At 43.1% G+C, this 20712-nt stretch overlaps 2 protein-coding genes across 4 annotated transcripts; one reads left to right on the forward strand and one right to left on the reverse strand.

Annotated features, from left to right (window-relative positions):
* The first annotated feature begins 14337 nt into the window (after nt 1-14337).
* LOC117160869 (NAD(P)H oxidoreductase RTN4IP1, mitochondrial) lies at nt 14338-17683 on the forward strand. 3 transcript variants are annotated; one of them, XM_033341943.2, is made up of 9 exons: nt 14338-14492; nt 15175-15300; nt 15486-15726; nt 15807-15952; nt 16080-16229; nt 16300-16589; nt 16935-17120; nt 17192-17369; nt 17439-17683. In XM_033341943.2, the coding sequence occupies exons 2-9, from the start codon at nt 15253-15255 to the stop codon at nt 17640-17642; spliced, it is 1443 nt and encodes a 480-aa protein (XP_033197834.2). In that variant the 5' UTR covers nt 14338-14492; nt 15175-15252; the 3' UTR covers nt 17643-17683. The 3 variants fall into 3 exon arrangements, with proteins under 3 accessions (XP_033197834.2, XP_033197828.2, XP_076479823.1); XM_033341937.2 differs by having other exon boundaries at nt 14353-14492; nt 15084-15300; XM_076623708.1 differs by lacking the exon at nt 15175-15300 and having other exon boundaries at nt 14354-14492.
* On the reverse strand, nt 16400-20605 carry Fen1 (Flap structure-specific endonuclease 1). Its single transcript, XM_033341956.2, has 9 exons — nt 20389-20605; nt 20190-20292; nt 19953-20119; nt 19122-19231; nt 18863-19066; nt 18550-18768; nt 18288-18470; nt 18128-18214; nt 16400-17622 (listed from the first exon to the last, which is right to left on the reverse strand). Exons 1-8 carry the CDS (start codon nt 20468-20470, stop codon nt 18137-18139), a joined length of 1146 nt encoding a protein of 381 aa, XP_033197847.1. The 5' UTR covers nt 20471-20605; the 3' UTR covers nt 16400-17622; nt 18128-18136.
* Between the last annotated feature and the right edge of the window lie 107 nt (nt 20606-20712).

Raw genomic sequence — 20712 nt, forward strand, 5'->3', positions numbered from 1 at the left:
CGCGTTCCATGGCTGGGGCTCGTAGATCCCGTGGAGCCGTCGCGCTAATTTCCACAGGATCGGGGAATTTTCCGGCGACGGAACGATCGCGATTAATTATTAAACGCGTCGACGATAGCTGGCTGGCTGGCTGGCTGGCGCACGGTGATTAGCAATCGTAAAAGACAAAACGACCGATGCATCGTCATTGATTTTCAACGGTCGACCGAGGTGCCAGTTTGGCGCGCGTTCAGCCAGGTATGATTATCGATTATCGCGTCTAACCGGGTCGAGCGGCCGTGACGTTTTCGTCCGCCGATCACGCCGGATAATTCGAATTGTAAAACCGTATTTCAGTCGTTCACGCGATACCAGTTTTTTGGCCCGTTCACGCCTTCGTTTGATAGCGTTCTGGAGAATCGTTCGATGCTGGTACCGCTAATTTCGTTTGAATCGTTTGTGTTGGGAACGTTCGTGGAACATCGATGGACAGTGATTATGTGTGTTTAACAGAGAACCAGATAGAAGTGTGGCAAACACGACGCAAGTGATTACACTGTATCTGTATTATTGCGTTGGATTTCATGGAGGTTGTAGGTCGATTCTTTTCGTAAGAAAAAACAAACTACTCGCATCCATGAGTTCATTTATTACGAAAAAACTGACATAAGTGATTGAAGATTGCAAGGTGAGTTTAAAAAATAGCGTTCGCAACATTATCACTTTTTCTGCCGCTTATCAGTTTACGAAGTTGATCAATGCGGTTTCTGAATGGCTCGATTATCGTTTTGTACCTAAGTTGGACGCAAAAGTTGGACGAACTGCTGCAATAGGCAGTCAACTCCGCTTTCCTTCCTAGTGGACCTAACCTTAATCTTGAAGTAACGCAACAAAAATTAACGTCTTCCGAATCTTTGATATCGCGATAAATTTCAAATACTAAACAGCATGTACCTGAAAGAAAATGGAGGGTGGAGAGAAAATGGAACTATACATATCGACAACGCTTAACGGCGACGGTCGGGTATCTGCTGCGAGCAGCTTCCGGCCGCAGCGGCAGAAATTAATTAGCAGAGCGCAACGGATCGCACGTCGCGCGTAGTAATTGGCAGCGCGACGACGCCCTTGTAGGGAGCATAAACTGCGGAAGGGATGCACTGGAGGGGCACTATCCAAGTGCATCGACGAGGGGAACGCGGATAAAGGGGCCGAGCGACAGGAATGAAAAAGAAGAAAAGAGGATCGATGTAATCTACCATCTGCTAATAATAGAGGCTTTACGCCGTCCATTCATCCGCGGCGCGGACCAACGCCGCGTGTTTACGCTTTCAACCGGTGCATCACGGCCATAATTTCCAACGATTCCGCCATAGACGCGTCGCGACGTCCTTTAAAAGTCTAGCTGCCGCTCGAATTACGTAATTTCGAAGCTCCGTGGCGCGTAATGCTGACACAAAAAGGACCGTCGAGAATACGGTTATCGCACGAGAGGGCGGCAACGATGAAATATTGAAATAAGTGGCATCGATTCGTCCACGGTGGCCCGAGTGATAAGCGGACTTGCCCGGGAAAACTGGCGAGCTTTTATTCCACGAAACTTTCCTCCCCGAAGCGAGTTAATTAGAATTAAAAAAACCATAGGCGGAGTTGGCAGCAATCGTCGCGTCGCGTCACCGTCATTTTTTAGTTTAGATATTTGATGATTTTGGTGATAAAAATTCACCGCTCGTAACAGAGTATGTCTCTCTTCTTAAAGATAGAGAAACAAAACTGCTTTTATTTTTTCAAACGCGCATGACGTTTCGATCGCACAAATAAAGCAAGGAAAAGACTGGCAGAGTTTCGTTTAGTCGCAATTGCGTTTCGAAGAATATCGTTTTATTTGCAACAAAATGTTTAAGAGACTGGCGTTTTTAATTACTGCGGCTAACAAATCCGGAATTTCAGTTGATGTTTATTGTTCAAGATACGTCCCGTGTACTTAACGGGATGGTATATTTTATGCAGATTTTTGGTTATCAGATTGAAACTGAACGCGCTGCGCATTTGTCCCACAAGTTTATTAACAGAGTCACGCGGATGGAAGGAAATATTTTTTGATATCATGATTTTCGTTCGTGCGGATAATTAGTATAAATTTTATCCATCTTCTCGCGATTCTTCGTTTCTTCGTTTATAAAAACATAGTGGCGAGGTGCAGTAAACAAATTCACACAGAGATGAAGTTATTAATCGATGACGCTCCGCTACGATTCCAGCGAAATCTGCGAACGCAAGAAGTCACTGCAACCAATCCCGTTACATTCCTCGTTAAATCGTTTCTCATGTCAGGAAATACGTTAACCAAAGTCAGGTATTCGGAAGTGGCGGTGGGTGCGGCGTCTTATCGGCTTTCAAATGGCTTTGATAAGCGTTAATGGAATTTTTGTCGTTCTCCGAATTTCGTCGAAAATAACAAATAGCCTTGAATGTGGGTGGTCAGAGATTCGGTGATTCGTATCTACAAGTTTTTACCAGTCTGTACGCATCTTCCGGAATCGTTTCAGTGTCCCTCCTATCCGGCAAACAAATATTCCTTTGGCGCAAAGAGGAACCGTTTGTCGACAAAATCGATACGAAGATGCTTCTCTTATCTTTTCCGGCGTCATCGATCGTCGTTTAAATTAATTCCTCTCGTCTTAATCAGGTCTCATTCGATGTTTTAAAGCGTACGATATCGTGTCGAGTTTTTTAACGAAACGTTAAACACGCGTCACTCGATTATATAATAATTGTTTCGACTCTTGCGTATTACCCGTACGATTATTATATCGGATCACGTAAGATCGCGAAAGTTTATTAATCGCTGATTTTCTTCGCAATTTGATTTCGCTAGCTTCTTGACGTTATCTCGGGGAAGACGATGCACTTGCGTCGTCAAATTCTTCAAATAATTACACAAACACGGTAGAAAGCGACACAGGGCAGGTAGGAAGCAGGCGTCGCCGTGAGTTCCATATCACAAATCGATCTCCCGACTGCTCCTTCTTGGGCCTTCGACTGCCACCATTGCTCGTTTTCCAAACGAGATACGCACCGTACTACCGAATCGGCCGGTTTCAGAAACACGCATCGCGTGTCCCGAAAAAGGCTTAATTCTAGGCATTCCGCGGGTCGGGTCGGGTCGGGTGACTCGACTCAGGGAAGATAGCCGGCACGATAACAGGATTCCGAGAGAGCCACGAGGAAGAAGGAGAGACCGCCGGGACGGGACCAGTCCTCTGGTGGAACTCGCCCGACCGGACGTCTATCCCCGAGGTAATTCTTCGAGGGGAGCGACAGTTATATGTATGGTCGGGTAGAGCGTACGCGCGCAAGAGGGACGAGGAGGCACGGTGGAGTCACGAAAGGCCGAAGAAGAGACCCGAGGGGATCGAGGAAAGAACGACGAGGACAAGGAGGAGCTCGACCGAAGAAGAAAGCTGTGGGAGTCGAGGCTGAAGCAAAGGGAAGGGAAAGGAACGGGCGAAAGAGGGCCCTGAAAAGGAGCAAAAGAAGCGGAGGATTAAAAAAGGAATATCAATGGGGGAGGGGGGACGGGGGACGAGAAAGACGGGCTCGAGTGGGACCAAAGAAGGAGCGAGAAGACGATCCAGGAAGGCTAAGGCGGTGGCGGGGATGAAATAAGGCCCGAAGAGAAAGCAGAAAAAAGATGAGTGGCGAAGGGAAGTTGACGGGAGGAGGTCAAAGAGAAGAGACCGAGCGATGCTTAAGAACTCTCACTGACGTTAATAGTGTACGAATGTTGGTCCGCGAGCAAGTGTTTTTTAATAAAATAAAACAGTTATTCTTTTCCGATCGTAATTATGGGAGCCTTCGGATACTATTTTTTCGCAAATTATCGTTAGCTCTTCTATCAGACCGATGTATGGTAATCGATAATCGTAATTTATCTTTCCGACAAGAACAAAGAAAAATCCGGTTGTACAGGGTTAAACGAGGAACGATACGAAGAACGCGGAGGAAAAAGACGAACCGCCGTACGGTATAGTAGCAGAGGGTACACCCATGGGAGTAGGAAAGGGGATATCTTTAATTCGCGGCCGAACGATTCGACGAGCCCGATTCCCGAACGGTTCGTTTGCATCGCGGAGCCTTTTCGTGGTATTTAGCCGAACGAGTAACGATTTCAGCCGTGATACTCTCGCAGGACCCATGCCGCCGATACGGAGGATCGGGAAACGAGCCAGCCCAAGAGAGAGGAGACGGGGGCGGCCGTGGGGCAGGAAACAGGGAGAGGAGGCGGGAAGAGGGAATTTCGAACGAGAGACCTTCAGCGAAGCGCGAATTAATTCAACGCACAGCTCTCTGTTCCTCCGCTTTCCGCCTCATCCCCCTCGACTCTCTCACACGAACACGATACACGCTCACGCCAGCGAGCCACCCTCTTTCCTCGTAAATTTGCCCTCGCCGCACCACGAAGGGCTTCGGGGAAAAAGAGAGAGGAAGGACGAGAGATGGGGCGGAATGACAGACGCCCAGGGATCCAGGCAGAGCGCGTGCAACGATACAAAAAAAAATGCCAAGAGATAGGGGGACGCTAGCGGCGGGATACCGTATGTTGGCGGAGGGCACCGAGGGGAACCAAACGATCAAGTGGACGGTCGACCCGGGCTATGGACAGGGGTCCGAAACTCGGGGCCCCTCTCGTGTTCCATGTACACGTGTTTTTCCTCGCTCGCCAAAGAAAAAAAAAAAAAGGAAACGCAATTTTCGACGGCCAAACGAAGCGAAGGGGAAAATTGGTCCGGTCGCGCGGCTTCGGTTCGGTTCGAAGATAAATAAATGGCGCGTGGTCTGTTGCAAACGGCTGAAAATTTGATATCGCCCGGTTAACTGTACTCGGCTTGCGTCCGTTTTTTTCATATTCTTGCTCTCCTTTCACGAAGAACGTTAAGTTGTAAGTTTGTACGTTGTTAACGAAATTGGACATATGCCGTGTGGATATTTTGCGGGTCTTCTCTTTGTAACAGAAATTACGTTATTTTTTGTAGATTCGTGTCCCTCCCCGGTGCTAAACGTTAACGTTGAATTGGATAAACGATGTGTAAATTATCTGGTATAATGTTTAGTATATTACGAATGACTGGCATTTCACATACCGCCGCACGAGCTGCGAAATAAATTAATTTGACTAGCCAATCGATGTCAAACGCTGATATCGATGAAAAACGAAAAATTAAAGATAAACGCTTCCTAAAACCAGGTATAACTCCGTTATTTTAAGCCAATTCGATATCCTTCTAAACGATTCCGATATCCCAATAACCGAAAACCCGTCGCTATAAACAGGCTAACTACCCCATAAACGGGCCCCGTATCTCCAGGTCTCGCCACATGCGAGGGAGAAGTCCCCCTGCCGGCTGACAAAAAGAGGAAAATTCCCCATAAATTGCAATCTGCCTGCGGCCCGGTTCCGCTATCGACGGCACAGTGGAAAAGGCGTCGAATAAGAGAAACGACGTGCTAATCGGCTCGTTTACAGTCACGTGCACGCCCACCGTCCGCCTGTGACGTTCGATTTGCATCGGCCACTTAACGGGTGTACATAATATATGTATCGCGGCTGCGGCGACCGCAATTCCGATGTCTCGCCGCTTGGACCCTCGTCGATCCGTCTCTCCGTGCCGCGCTCTGTCTCTCTCCTTCGCTCTCCTAGCCATGTCGTTCCTCTCTATCGCCCACCGTTCCCCTCTATTTTTCTCACCCACGTTTTTCTCCTCGTCGCACGCGCCCCACCATCCATTTCTTTCCTCGTCCCTCGTTCCATCTTTCCCGATGGCTGTTTCACCCTGCCTGTCTCGCTCTCGCGACGAGCAGGCTGCGTCTCACCCTTGGCACGTTTCTATCCTCTCTCTGTCTGCGCCTCACCCTCTTTCGCCGGCTTCCAGCCGCACTCGAGAAAGCATTTCCACCCTCCCGCCGCGCCGGCGAGAGTAAAGTGAGTTGGCCCGGAGAAGCAAGTACGTGGGGGTGGGTCGTGGCGCGAGTGCCAGAGGGCAGGGGCAAGCCACCCCTACCTTAACAAGCAACAAGGGTGGAGAATTAATGAGAGAGGGCGCTCCGGCAGACACTTGTGGCTACCGCCCAACCCTAGCCATCAAACCGAGCACCGATCCACAGAAAACCCTCGAACTTAACGCACCACGCCCGCCGCTTTTCGATCGCGTGCCCGCCAGCGCAGCGCACCACGGCAAGGAAACTCGCTCGCCTGTTCTACACATACGGATACCTATATACAGGGGCGGGGGAGGAGAGATAGATAGATAGATAGAGAGAGAACCTGAACGTACACACATGGATTCCAGGATGCGTTGGATTTTTGCTCTCTGCCTTTCTGGATATCTCCGCGTAAGTGTGGATATCTGCCAGTGTGCGCGCGTATAGTTTTTTTCGTCGACGTTTTCTGCCTCGTTTTGTTTTCACCGGTCAGGCAGAGGGTATTGGATTTTTTGGAGGAAGTTAGAACGGCACGTGGGAGGAGGGCCGTGGAGGGTCGCGAGGAGAGGAAGGTGAATTATGGCCGGAGGAAAATTAGTGGGACTTGTAGTTGTGAAAAATTGGTGCGAGTTGCGGTCGACGATAGTTCTTCGTTCTCTTTTTTCGGAACAGGTTCGTTTTTATATTTTTTCTTCTCGGGGGCACAGGCACTGCTGGCTTAGCTTTTTGAAACGCGGCTGTCAATACTCCACGATGCTCCACGATGTAATTCGTTAAGAGAAACGTTTCTGACACGATGGTCGTAGGATGTACGTACGCTCCGATTAAAACGTACAGTTGAAAGTGCTACCTACGGTTCTACTATTAGAAGGATTTCTACTTTGTACGGATTATCGGACGTCTTCGAACGACGATCAACGGTTGCTTTTATCTCCATGACGGTTCATCGTACAAATTAGATCGAGCGATATTAAACGGTAATATTAAACGATATAGAGACCATCGAACCGCCAAAAGACAAACCAACCGTCCGTAAAATTTTCCACGCGCAAGAAACTCCAGAACGTAATCCACGATCCCTTCCGACGATCGCGTTTCCTCCACAGCCCCCGACCTTCGATACCGATCTTCTCGAAAGAAATCGATCGGTCGTCGCGACCCTTCCGAATAAAAAAATACCCTTTAAAAAAGAAATCTGGCGAAAGGCAGACGCGATATTCGAGAGGAGCGGTAATCTAACGAGGAGCGCTAATTAAAAGAAAGGCCGGAGCAGAAATTAGCGTGACGCTTTTCGCGGATTCCGCGTACCGTGGCTCTGGCAAAATGGCGAGTGAAACAGCGGGTTGCGGGGGTGGAGAGCGGACAACCAGATGTCCAGGCTTTCGTTGTCGGTCGCGTGACACATCGCTGTCGCGTTTTTGAGCACGAGCAGAGCCATGAATGCGACGCGCGCTGGTTAATGCGACTACCTATGGACGCATGCTTAATTGCTTTAATTAAAATTCACGCTGCGCGTCGGGACATCGGTCTCGCGAGGCAGGAGGGAGGCGAGCGATGGGTAGGGGATTGACCAAAGGGAGGGGAGGGATGCGTAGGCACGTTTATTCGAATGCGGCCAGTGTACGTTCGCGAAAGGAAACGGTACCGCTCTTTCTGCCTGGCCACGACTTCAGGCCACCGGATTGAAAAAAGGAACAAGGCGAAACCGGCGTTCGTTGGTCTCTCGGCCGCGGCCGGTTCTCTCTTGGCTGCTTCCGGTAACAGATTTTTTCACCGACGCGGTTTTCCTCGAAATTCGGAAAAGTCGAACGAACCGTGCCCGCTATGATCGACTTTGACCTTTTCACGTTACCGTAAGTTTTTAACCAGTTTGCATCAGTTTCGACGAAATGGCTGTTATCGATGGTTCGGTTACGTAACCGATAGAACATCGATAGACATATCCAACCCGAGAGAAAGTAACTTTACAAATCAGATACACATCTAGTCGCAAAGCCGAACAACACACTTTTCGTAACGTGGAATCGCCGATGCAGAGCGTTTTCAACTTTAAAATTGTTTCTCTATAAAAAAAAAAAAAAAAAAAAAAAAGAACGGAGAATGTGAGTTACAATGTTTTCCCCCTGTGGTCTCCGTATTCAGAAATTCCCGAACAACCGACCCAACTTCGCCTCGATAACCAGCCAACTACGATCACGCTACCGTCGATATCGTACCGTTAATACTTGACCTGTTAACCACGGTAAAACGAGTTAACCCGACGTCCGATACGTACAAATATTTAGAAGGTAATGATCTATTCGTTCGGATACGATTTTGGCCGATGCGCTCCTAGGTTTCAAGATATACGACGCGCAAGGATCGATTTAAAAAAGTTGATTAAGAAACAACAGATATCTCCGTGTTATTTAGGACGACCACGAACGATTCGAGCGATAGCGAGGGATAGACAAGTTTCCTTGTCCGCGTTTGGTTATTTCAGTGAGCGCTGGAAGAGTTAATTCCATGACCGAAGAAGCTTCTGGTCGGGAAAACGGTCTAACCAACAGGTTAATCGACCTTATCGAAGTACCGCGATCCTACGATCAACGAAACGCAAATTTCTCTCGTGCGTTCCAAACGAAAGGGAAGAGAAAAAGAATCGTGCGAAGAAGCTGCGAAAGCAGGAAACGGGAATGAAAGGCAGAAGGAAGGACGAGAAAGCGAGCGAGAAAAGGACAAAAAGCGGTCGGGTTCTCGCCATATGGCAGCTGTCCCCGTGTCCCCTCGGCGGACCGTCTAATTCGTGGTCTCTTCCGAAGGGACGAAAACTGCGAGGGCGGCGAACGAGCGCCGGCTGGATCAACTGGATATGCAAAACAAGACGATTTGCGCGAGGACGAGGGCAACCGACACGCGGAGTTACCCCCCGGGGTCCCAGGAACACGATACCGAGAGGCTGTACACTTCGTGCTCGTGCCCGGCAGCACAGATATCGTATGTTCCCGGTATCGCCATTTTTCTAGCTTCCCATCGTCGTAACTTAATTCCTCGATCAGGTGGAGGAAACGACGATGGGGAGAGGGGTGGCACGGCGAGGCGGAATAGAGAATCGCGGGGGGGAAGAGAAACGAAGATGGAAGAGGAAAAAGGAGGAAGCGAGCGAGAAAGAAGGAGAAGGGAGAAAAAAGAAGAAGAAGAGGAGCGATTCGAGCGGAATCAGGAAGGGAGTAGGATGTAAAAACGGTGGCTGGTACAAGGGACGGTACGATCCTGCTGCCTTTTCCCCGCACTTTTCGCTCTTTCCGTCCGTGTGGCTGTGCCGTACTCTCGCGTCTCGTATCGTAAAAATCGAATATTTCCACGAGCGTAGGCGAGCGCACACCGGCACACGCTAGAACCACCTTTATATCTGTGGACGTGACTCCTGTGCCGCCGCGCCGCCACCGCTGCCTCTAGAAATATATGGTGCCGTAACGGTCGCTGGTGCGAGAGCTCGTGCATGGGCCGAGGGAGAGACAACGGCGAGCACGAGAAGGAGGGGATGCGAGAGAGGAGGAGGAGGCGAACTCGAAGCCAAAAGAGAAAGGGAGACAGCCTTATACGCCTTCCTGTCCGTTGACCCACGGGACCCTCCTGGCTCTGGCAACCCTCGCGACCCTGTTATTTGCATACGCTGACCTCCTTTGCCGATTTCCATGGACAAACACAGACATCCCGCGGAATCTCTGGCAACCTCCACCTCCGCCTTCTGTCTCTTCCTCCTCCGCCACCTCCGCCTCGTCCTCCTTCACCGTCTCTCGCTTCTGCCGCTGTCGCGTCTTCGCCTCGTGCATCTCCTTTCGCCGCCGTTTTCACAGCCCGTGAAGCGTCGCTCGACCGTGGAAAGTCTGCCGCGCGTTCGAACGCTCGCTCACCGCGAGAATATCTATAGTTAGCGGAGCTCCTAGTCATTTCGGAGATTCGACGCACCGAGGACAAAGATCAAAGGACTCGGCGAAAGCGACGAATAGCTGGCGAGGAAAATTTCGCGTCGAAAAGAGTGGAACATGGGCATGATGACGTTAATGGCGAGAACGTTGCGTCGAACGAGCAGTGATTTGCGTACGATCGCAAAAGTGCGCGTCTGTCGTACGCGCGTACGAAAATTCGATTCCGGAAAGCATCGTTCAGACAGATTACAAGCTCGCATCGATATAGCATTTACGAAAATTTATCGAATCTGGCGGTATTTGACGAAAAGAATCAGCGAGAAAATCGTATCTCGGCGGCGTAGAACAGCGCGATTTTCCAATTCCGTTCGTCGAATAATTTCCTGATTTCGTTTGGAGAACGCGATCTGACGGAGACGCCAGGAAGTTTCGGAAAAGGATTTGGCGATTTGAAAAACCGCTAAAGTACGGTATCCACGGGCCACGTAATGCGCAATTTGTATACGCGATAAGAAAAACAACAAGCGGACAATCCGTTCTTAGGATATCGCCAGAATCGTATGCCTCGTCTAAAATATACAAGGCGTATATTCTATACGTAACAAGGAAACATCCTATACGTACATATTCGTATCGTCTTCCGCGAACAAAGAAAATATATCGCTTTCATTTTTCGCTCGAGCCCGAGCTGCGATCGACTCGCCGATCAAAAGATCCAAGAAACGCCAGCTGCTGCATGGGAAACGCTATCGCGACAAATTTTTTATCGGATTCGATCGCTTCGCTAATTTTTAAATAAATAAGTATCGCGTCTACGAGGAGGAAAACGTAATTCGCGTTGAAAAAAAAAAAGAAACTCGCATCCATGACGCGTTCCTCGAGAGTATTCCGCACCGACGCAGGCGCGCCTTCCCAAATGGTCACTTTACACCCACTGTAAGCTGCCTGTCCCCGGAGAACTGGAAACTTTCTACCCAGCATGTACGTATCGGCGTGTCGTCAGCTTTTTGGCAGTGGCGCGATACCTCGTCAGCCCCTTTGTCACCCCGAAAGTCGTCGCTAGGCTGAATGCACTCGACCGCGAAACAGTGTGCGTATAATAAACCTCGTGTACGTGTGCAACACGCGCGCTACCCGACGCCATTGCCTCGCGTATCGCACAATAGACCTCGTGCACATTTACGCCATCGCTTTCCCCCGTCTCTTCAACGTCCACGAGTTTGGTCTCCGTCTTCCGCCACCTCTCCAATGTCCCTTTCCCTCGGTTCCTTCCCGTACCGTGCTCTTCCGTCGCGTTATTCACCGTTCCCCGTCCCTTTCCGTTCCAAGCCATCCAATCCTCCTCCTCGTTCGAAATACCTTTCTTTCTTCTCTCTATCTCGCCCGGTTCGTCGACTTCGTTACTCTTGATTTCTGCGTCTCGTAAGGTCTACCTTTGCTCGACGACTCCGTCGCGAGACCTTCCTTTATCGCAAATTCGCAAATCTCACGCCCTGTTTCGCCGCACTGTCCTTCTTTCGCAGTCACCGCTTCGATCGCCATTTCCTTTTCTCGGTTTGCCCGCACGGTTCTTCTTCCCCGATGCACCCTTTTGTCCGCGATCTTTCTCTCTCCCTTTTACCAATCCCTTGTTCCTTTCTCTCGCGGATCTCCTTTCTTTCTTTCTTCCTTTTCTTTTTTTTTTTTTTTTTCTCTTTGCTACGCTGATCTCCTTGTAAAATGTTCCACTTTGGCGAAAATTACTTCCGGCCAAGTCGATTTCACGGAGTTTTCGTTCTCTCGATACCGTTTCTTTCGACGAAGCCTTTCTGGACCGAGACGCTGCCTCGAATATACGTACGCGGTGTCTGGAGATTCCCTGTTATAAGATTTCCCTTTCCCCGGCTTCTCTTTTCCGAAACGTTTCTGCCTACGGAATTTTCCGATCCGCGTAGCTTTCGAAAATTCCCACTTTTTCAAATCTGCCCAGTTTCGAGCGGTTTCCCGTCGGAGATTCTCGCGCCATCTGGCAAATTTGTTTGTTCTAATCTCGCACACCGGAGATTTCCTTTTGCGAAACTTTTATTTATACATTCGCTCGTCCCAGCGTTCTTTCCTATTTCCGAAGAATTCGAGGATTCGCAATAGCGAAAGCCTCGTTGCTCCTTCGCCCGAGTCACCCCTTCCTACTGCAGCCTCCCCTTCTAGTTCTGCAAGATCCGGCCGTTTCCAACAACCCCATCCTCGGATTGCCACGTTTGGCCGAAACTTTCGTCGGCGAAAAAGTGCCGCGAGATTTCCCACTTCCGGGACCTTGGCGCGTTCCCCCTGCCGAACGCGCAGACACGGTGACACCCGGCCGTAAAAGGGTGAACCGATTCCTGGAAGCAGGCCAAGGAGGCAGGAAGCGACGCGCGAGAGAAACGTGGCCCGTGTCGAGGCCGGGACGCTTGTCTCTCTCTCTCTCTCTCTCTCTCTCTCTCTCTCTTCCTCTCTTTCTCATTTTCTCTCTGTTCTTAGCACGTGAAACACCTCGAAGAACGGCGGTCGCGAGCGAAACCGCGCGCCAACCTCCGAAGCAGCGACGCGTAACAGAGAGCGATCCTGACGCGAGTTTACGACTGGCCGTGGACAACTGTTCCCGGGCGCAGCTGTTTCGCAAATACGATGCAATTTTCGCGGTTACGACCGGTAGGCCTTCGACGACCAACCTTCGGCGTCGCGGCCGATGATCGACGCTTGTCAACGAGCAAATACGGGCTTCGCTCGCTGAAACTCGAAGCCGCGCGACCTCTAAAATCGCGCGAACGGTTTTTTAAAAGCGCTTTACTTTTACTTAGATTTGTTTGGAATAACGCGACAGCCCGATCGTCGGTTACGATCGTATCGCGCTCAAATGCGATGTATTTTCGATGATAACGGACCATACCGAGGGTTTTCGCGAAATGCCATTACGCGTCTAAGCAGCTATTCTTGTCCGAGTATTTATGAAAATCGATCTAGTCTTACGTTTGGAAATAGATTGCAGGAGAACTTGGACAGAACGAAGGTAGTCAAAGCGGATAATCGTTAGCGCTTGAATAAAAAAAAAGTGACTTATTCTTCTAAAAAAAAGTGAATTATTCTAGCAGAAATTTACTACCTAACATCGTCAGTGATACGAATAAGACCTGGCGTGGAAAACTTCCAACTATTATTCGATGACTCGATGTAACGCGTATCTCCGTCATCGACAAAATGTCGAACGAGAAATTTTAAGTAATTCAAAAATTCGACGAATGAAAATCGGAATAACGGACAAAGATGTGTGTAGCGAGAATAGATTTTAAAATTGCGGAAAAATCTCGACGTCCCTGGTAGTTAGTCGCGCCAGCAAAATGGTACTCTGGCGCAATTTTCGTAGATAATCGCGGAGGAATTCGATGCACTTGCCGCAACTGCCGGCGATAATCCCCGACAAGAAGCGGCGTCGACGGTCCTACTTGGACGGTTCGACGAGTTTCAGTAGCCGGCCACCGTGATATCCCGTAAAAGGATAGGTTGCTCGCTGGAAAGCGGCCAGGACTCATTCAGAAGGACGTGCCTGGACGGCTACCAACTTGCTAATGTGCCACGAGCCTTGAACTCACCGTGTGAAACACACGTAGAACGCGTAGGTACATGTCGAAAACGATCTTTGGAAACGTTCGAGAACCCGCTCCTTCCGCCCGATCCAACGATTTCGCACGATTCGATCAGCATTTTACAATGCGTAATATAACATTCGAATATTAACGTGTTCGGTATTTCTGCATATATATGAACACATTGTTGAGATAAAAGAGACATAAAACATTTTTCTTGCCGAATTGCTAATTTTTTCGTACAAAGAATAAGGAAGATTCGAGGGACAAAGAGATTGCGTAATTACGCGGATAACGATTACGGAAATGAAACGCATAAAAAAAAGTAAAATAAAGAAAAAAATAGAAAAATATAGAAATATAGCTATAATTGGTGAAAGTATATTTTTAGTCTTTCGATTAACGTTCGTACGTTATACGAGCAGTATTAAATTACAAATCTGCTTTTTGGTATCTTTTAAAATATCTAGTTTCCTATACAGTTAGAGTAATGATTACTTTTTACGTTCCAACCGGGATTATATAAATTCTGTGCAAACAATTCTATACAAAACTAAAATATTGCCATCTAATGAACAATTTAAAAATGCTTTAAAAATACACGTAACTACTTTACCAACCGCAGCTTCATCCATACCACCGACTCCATGGTACCGACTGTGCCATTGACTCAGGACTTGATACAGGACTCTAGCACAGTGCCCTACCATACTAATCGTTGATCTTACCGCGATTCGACTTTATCAATGAACGATAAAACACGACTATATCGATAACTATACTGATAATATTATCGACTGAGCTTTGATCTAAAATTTACTGATCGATAAAGTATGTCACTTTAAAGATATTTAAAATACCTATGCGCTGATCTGTGTCATGCCATGATCTGTGTCAGAAGTAACGAGTAATTGCGAGAACATGTATGATACGTACTGATCGCACGATCGTTGTTCATTCAACAACCATAAAAAAATGTATTGTGAAAAATATGCAAATTAGTAACTGAAACTTTAACAAGGTATGATATACTCACACATATACGATATAATTGTATAACATATTCAAACTGTTTCTCTTTAAAAGTCAACTTTATAATCTGTAAAATACATTATATAAAATCAAAACACAAATAATTTCCTTACAAACAAATATTTGACGCTTTAGAAAATTGTGTCAAAACATTAATGTTACACAATCAACTAGTATAAATAAATCTTTTATCATACGTGTATATATGAATACCAAAATTTTCGTTTTAAAATAATCTTTGTTTATCGCGTTACTTTTTATCCTGTTGACAAAAATAAAACCATTTTTTAGCAATAAACTGCGAGATTTCGCTAGCATTAAGCACTCTCGTGCTTTTATCTCACGTGACAAAATTTCATAACAATCGTCGTACGAGTTATATCACACAGAAAACAAACGAATTTGCGTTAAATTTATGCGACTCGAGTTAACCTATCTCGTTCGACAGCAAACGGCGTTTCATCAATTGTTATCATTCCTTATAAAATCCCTTTCCAAGTCGCCTCGTGATCGAGGCGACGACGTTTACATAATGCATAACGTAGCGATTTGAAAACTATAACTTCCAATGTTTTCGCAGTCACACTTTGAAATAGAAACTTGGTATCTATTTTGAGTTATACGAAATGTGTTAATCGTTTATTTATATAACTACTGTGCTGCATCTTCAGCTAACCGGTCGTTGTAACAGTGTGCGATATAAAATGATATATTAGATCTGAACTGTCAAACCAGTTGTTTACAAAATCATGGATGAAATTTGGTTTCATCTATCGAATCAGGTCGAGACACTTCAGGTAATTGTAATTTTTCATCAAAATTATCAGCTGTTTTATCTTCCTTTTTCTTTTAATTTATAAATAAATTAAAAGATATATCACTATCGATTATTTGTCATATCAGTTTCCAAAGAAATGAAATATAATTGACGTTCGGCTCTTCATCTTCGATATTATATGTTAAATTTTTTGTTGGCGAGAAGATTCAAACATCGTTATTTGCACAACAAGGACAACAATGGGTCATAACATGGTTGACTCAAGCACGTCAAATTTTTTACGAATTATATGAGAACCAAACGATGCAAAATGTCAAAGACATTGTACAACATATACTTATTTGGATTGAAAATGCTTGGGAACAAATACAACATCGATACTATAATACACATTTTAATGTCAGAATACTTTACAGACAAATAAAAAGCTTATATACTAACGGAGGTAGCAAAATAAATTTTAATGTTTCGTTATTTAATATTAATATTAATTGGAAAAAAATGAAAATATAATTCTTCTTCTAGCGTCCAAAAGGGAACTTGCGTTTAGTCTGACAGGTTTAGTTGTTGGTACTTTACTTGGTTATTATGCTGGAGTTAATTGGGGGCACGTATCTCATCATATGCATCGTATAAAAGCTATAATATGTCACCATTACATTGGTATCGAGGTATTATATTAAGTTACATTGACGCGTAAAAAAATATATAATCTTAAGTTGATGCAACTAAATAATGTAAGTATATAACTGAAGCAATATTACTAAAGCAAATATATTTTTATTATAAACGATATAGGGTGTGTCCATGATAGACGATGCTGAAATGCCTATGATCGAAAGATCTAACGAATTATTAGTACAAGTTAAAGCAGCTTCTGTTAATGTTGTTGACACAAAAATTTGTTATGGTTATTCCAAAATTTACAGAAGACTCCTCAATTCCGGTGTACGTAAATTAAAATGCTCCATTTTATCGTATTACTTATATTTAAGTTGCGTTACTTATTCATTTTCAGAAACACAAAGAACTCCCAGTAACATTAGGCAGAGATTGTACTGGAATAGTGATAGGTATAGGACAAAGTGTTATTAATTTTGACATTGGAGATGAAGTGCTCTTAGCTGTACCTTCGTGGGCTCCTGGTACAATGGCAGAATACATAGTTGTCCCAGAAACTCAAGTAGTTAAACGACCGAAACTTTTTACCTTTGAAGCATCTGCGAGTCTTCCCTACAATGGATGTTTAGCCTGGGATGCTTTAGTTAATAGATCTGCGATCCAGGAAGGCAATGCGAAAGGGAAACGGTATAAATAATTGCAGTAGGACCCCCTATAAAGCGAGATATATTTCCGTGTTATACGGACTACGCGTTATTCGAATCCAAGAACGCAAGAAACTATAATTAAATAAATCTGTAGTCTTTTTTTAATATGAAAAAATAACATACGTTCCACGATACACACTGTAAACAGCCCCTTCTTATCGCTCAACAGTATTAACTATTTTTGCATTTTCAACTCTTAATCACATTGTACGGGGACAGTGGTATTATTTTTAGTCCGCGTTATAGGGGGTCCGACTGCAGATAAACAAATAGTTTTATTATTATATGTATATAGAAATTACTTTTTAAAGTAAATATCCTATAGAGTACTTATATATGGTGGAAATACACCTGTTGGTTGTATTTTAACTCAATTAGTTAAGCTATGGGGTGGACATGTAGTTACAATGTGTAAACAGAATGCAATTCCTGTATCAAAAGCTTTAGGAGCAGACAATGTTATACCATTAGACAATTCAGATATAGAAAAAGAGTTACAATTACATGATAAGTACGTTCAATATAACAATTATTTAACGATATATTAAATTTACTTGTGTTAAGCGATCAATAAATTTTTAGATTTGATACTATATTTTATACCGGGGGTCAACCAATTAATGAACGTATACTAAAGCAGCACTTAGCATCTTATGGCTTTTATGTCTCTACAGTTCCCGAACAATTAACGTCTGACTCGTTAGGTCTTGTATTTGGAAGCATATTTGCTGGATGTGTACGAATAAAGTTACTAATACAGGTAAATGAAATTATATACGTAGTATTTTTCTATTGTTCAATTTGATTTCAAATTCGATATTTATTCTAGTACGTGCTTGGATTTAATATGCATCAATGGAAAGAAGGTTCAAAGATTAACGCAACATACTTACAAGCACTATGCGATTTAGTTGATGCTGATCAATTACAGATGGTTGTAGACAGGGTGTATGGACCTCATAATATTGAACAAGCATTGTATCATATATTAGATCCCAATGCTATCGGCAGTACTATAATAACATTTCAGTGACGATTGAATATTATATGTATAAAAGTTTTCAGTTATATAAATATCGCAGTTTCTTTTATCAATACATACTATAAACAACATCCCTATCTCCTATCACTGCCAAATACCGTCCAACATTAAAATAATTTCTATACACCTAATAAAACTGTACAATAAATACACATGGTGCAAAAACCAAGACTGAATAAATATTGTAATAAAATTTACTTTATATACGTAATTACATAATTCATATAGTTCCAAATTGTAATTTACTAGAATACATAAATGGAAAGGAATTATGTAACAGGGTGTACAAGTTAAGCCATAAATATTGGACGATATATGTAAAATGAAAAATATTACTCCAATGTCTATAATTTATTTTATGAAATAAATATGAAACTATCTAAATGCATTCAGAATTATTTATAATGACTTTATATGTTGAATATTATGAATGATTCAGTATATAGCACTCATAAAAATGAAAAAAGTATGAGTACTTTGAACAATTATTTTGGCTGCCTTCCACGTGGTTTTCCTGTTGTTCCTTTCTTATTTTTTTTAGCAGCTCCCTTTGTGTCTTCTGCCTGTTTTAAAATATCATAAATTTAGTAGATTAAAAAAAAATGTGTAATCTTAAAAACCGTTATTTATATTTACTTTACGCTTTGGAGGATTTGGATTTGGTAATACTTTAAAGAATGTATCTAGCCTTCCTTGAGTGGAAGTATTTCGTGCTTTATATAATTTTTTTGCACCATTCCTTACTCTTTCCTCATTAAATTGCTTATCGCCACATAAATATTTTACTAACTCTTCCTCATTTGGTTCTGTCCATTTCAGCTTATGCAAAAATTAAAATGCTTATAAATATTTCCAATCATTTACAAATGTTATACTATACATAGAATGTTATACTTACATCAATTGTTTCAGGATCTGTTACTTCAGGTTCTTGAAATAATAATCGAGCTTCTTTATAATTCCAGTCTTCAGGAATGGAAAACTTCTTAGTATCCAAGTTTTCAATAATTTTTTCAAGTGACCTATGTGTTTTAATTAACTCTATAGCTCTTTTTGGTCCAACTCCTTTAATGCTACTTGTATAATCACAACCTAACATTATACAAAGATCAATGAACTGTAAATAAGCAGAAATAACAAGTTATTAATGGCCAGAAAATAAATATTTTTATTTATATCTTGTATACAATAAAGGTATCGATCTTACATACTTCATCATGATTTAATCCAAGGTCTTCTAATACTTTATCAAAATGAAATTCCTGTACAGGCATCTTTCTTGCTTCGCTAAATGTTAATCGCCTGAGTAAAATATTGCATCCAAAAGTAAGCGCATCCATATCTTCTGTAGCGGTTGCAAAGACCTTACCAGCCTTTACCAAAGCAGCACATTGAGCTTCTGCTTCACACGGAGCCTATAAAATCAATGTATGTATTACAGTAAAATTTATAACGCCTTGTTTTACCTACATCAATGTAAGGAATGCCCATTAATTGCAATAACTGTTTAGCCTCTTCTGCATGCTCTTTTGTAACTTTTACTAATCTTCTGTTAAATTTCTCTATATCCTTTGCGTTTCCTAGAAAATGACAAAAGTTTTTAATATGATATATAAATTGACGTAATTATCATATACAGGGTGTTCTGCAACTGGTGGTACAATTCAAAACTGTGACCTAAGAAGACCCTGATTATAAGAAGTCATTATACGTGAAAAAATAAGTTGATAGTACACAATAAAATTTTTTCATATAACGCTTTGTTTCCGAGGAAGTCAAGCTTGAAATTTTGTTGAGTATACTTGAATTTCACTAAGTATCAACTAAGTATGAATAAATAATCAGTAGCAGGTTATTCTACATGCGAAAATAAGGCAAAAATGTGAAATGGAATTTTTCCATTTAAAGGAATATGCCCCATTTACAAGAAAATAAAGTTTGAACATGTTTAGTAAAGAACTGGTCCAGTGCATACACGTGATACATTTTTAAATCTACTTTTCTCAAAAGCAAAGCTATATTTTTGTTCTATTTTTACGTGCAGTTTGACTCCTGTTCAACCTGAAATTAATCCAAGTATACTTGTCAAATTTTCAAACTTGATTTCAAAACTTTCCCAGAAAGAAAGCATCATATGAAAAACATTTATTGTATATTTTCAATTTAGCTTTTAATGTAGAATCACCTTCCATTCAACTGTACTGTGATAACTTATGGTTACCAGACATTCTATATAATAAATCAAATGAAGAAAAAACACAAATCATTTTTAACATGAAATAATCTAATATTTAGAAATACCAGCTTCCTCTGCTGCTTGTAACAACTTCTGTGTTTCGTCTCTTCTTTCAGCACGTTTTGCTAATTCTCCACCTTTTAGGTTCGGTGGTTTTCCATCAAACACATATACAGGCTTTATTCCTTGCTCTACTAAACGTATTGTTCGATAAAATGTACCCATTAAATGACTATAATATAAAAAATATTAAAGTAATACAAAATATGTATTCATATGTAATTATTTGTCAAAATATATACCTTGTTGTTTCACCATTTACAGATGTAAGCTGAGCTCCTTCGCTCCGTACTGCAATAAGAAATTGATATAAACACATAGACGCATCTATGGCTACTTTACGACCTAGAATGGAAAGTGAAAATGTAAAATATTCCTTTCATAATTAATTTTGATAATTAAATGATTCAAAATTCCGAATTATCCTGATTATCTACATACCAAAATAGTGCTTTAATTCTTGTTCTTTAATAGCACTTGGTGCTATATCTGCTATTAATTTTGATAAACCTAAAATGCCCATGGTAATATCACTCAATCATTCAATCACTCGCGTTAAAGTTAGTCCAATAATGTGCGAAACGTGGAATCGAAAAGAAACGTATAACATAAGAAGAAGTTTCGCGCCAATATTACGCTGTAATAACGCTGTAATAAGAATAAGCATGCTGTTCATCCAATGTGAGAAAATTAAAGTTACTAAAACTGAAATTACTAATACCTGCTAATACCTCTTCTAATACAAATTATTTGATACTCAAATTT

This window comes from Bombus vancouverensis, chromosome 13 (assembly GCF_051014615.1).
Source record: "Bombus vancouverensis nearcticus chromosome 13, iyBomVanc1_principal, whole genome shotgun sequence".
Classification (NCBI taxonomy): domain Eukaryota; kingdom Metazoa; phylum Arthropoda; class Insecta; order Hymenoptera; family Apidae; genus Bombus; species Bombus vancouverensis.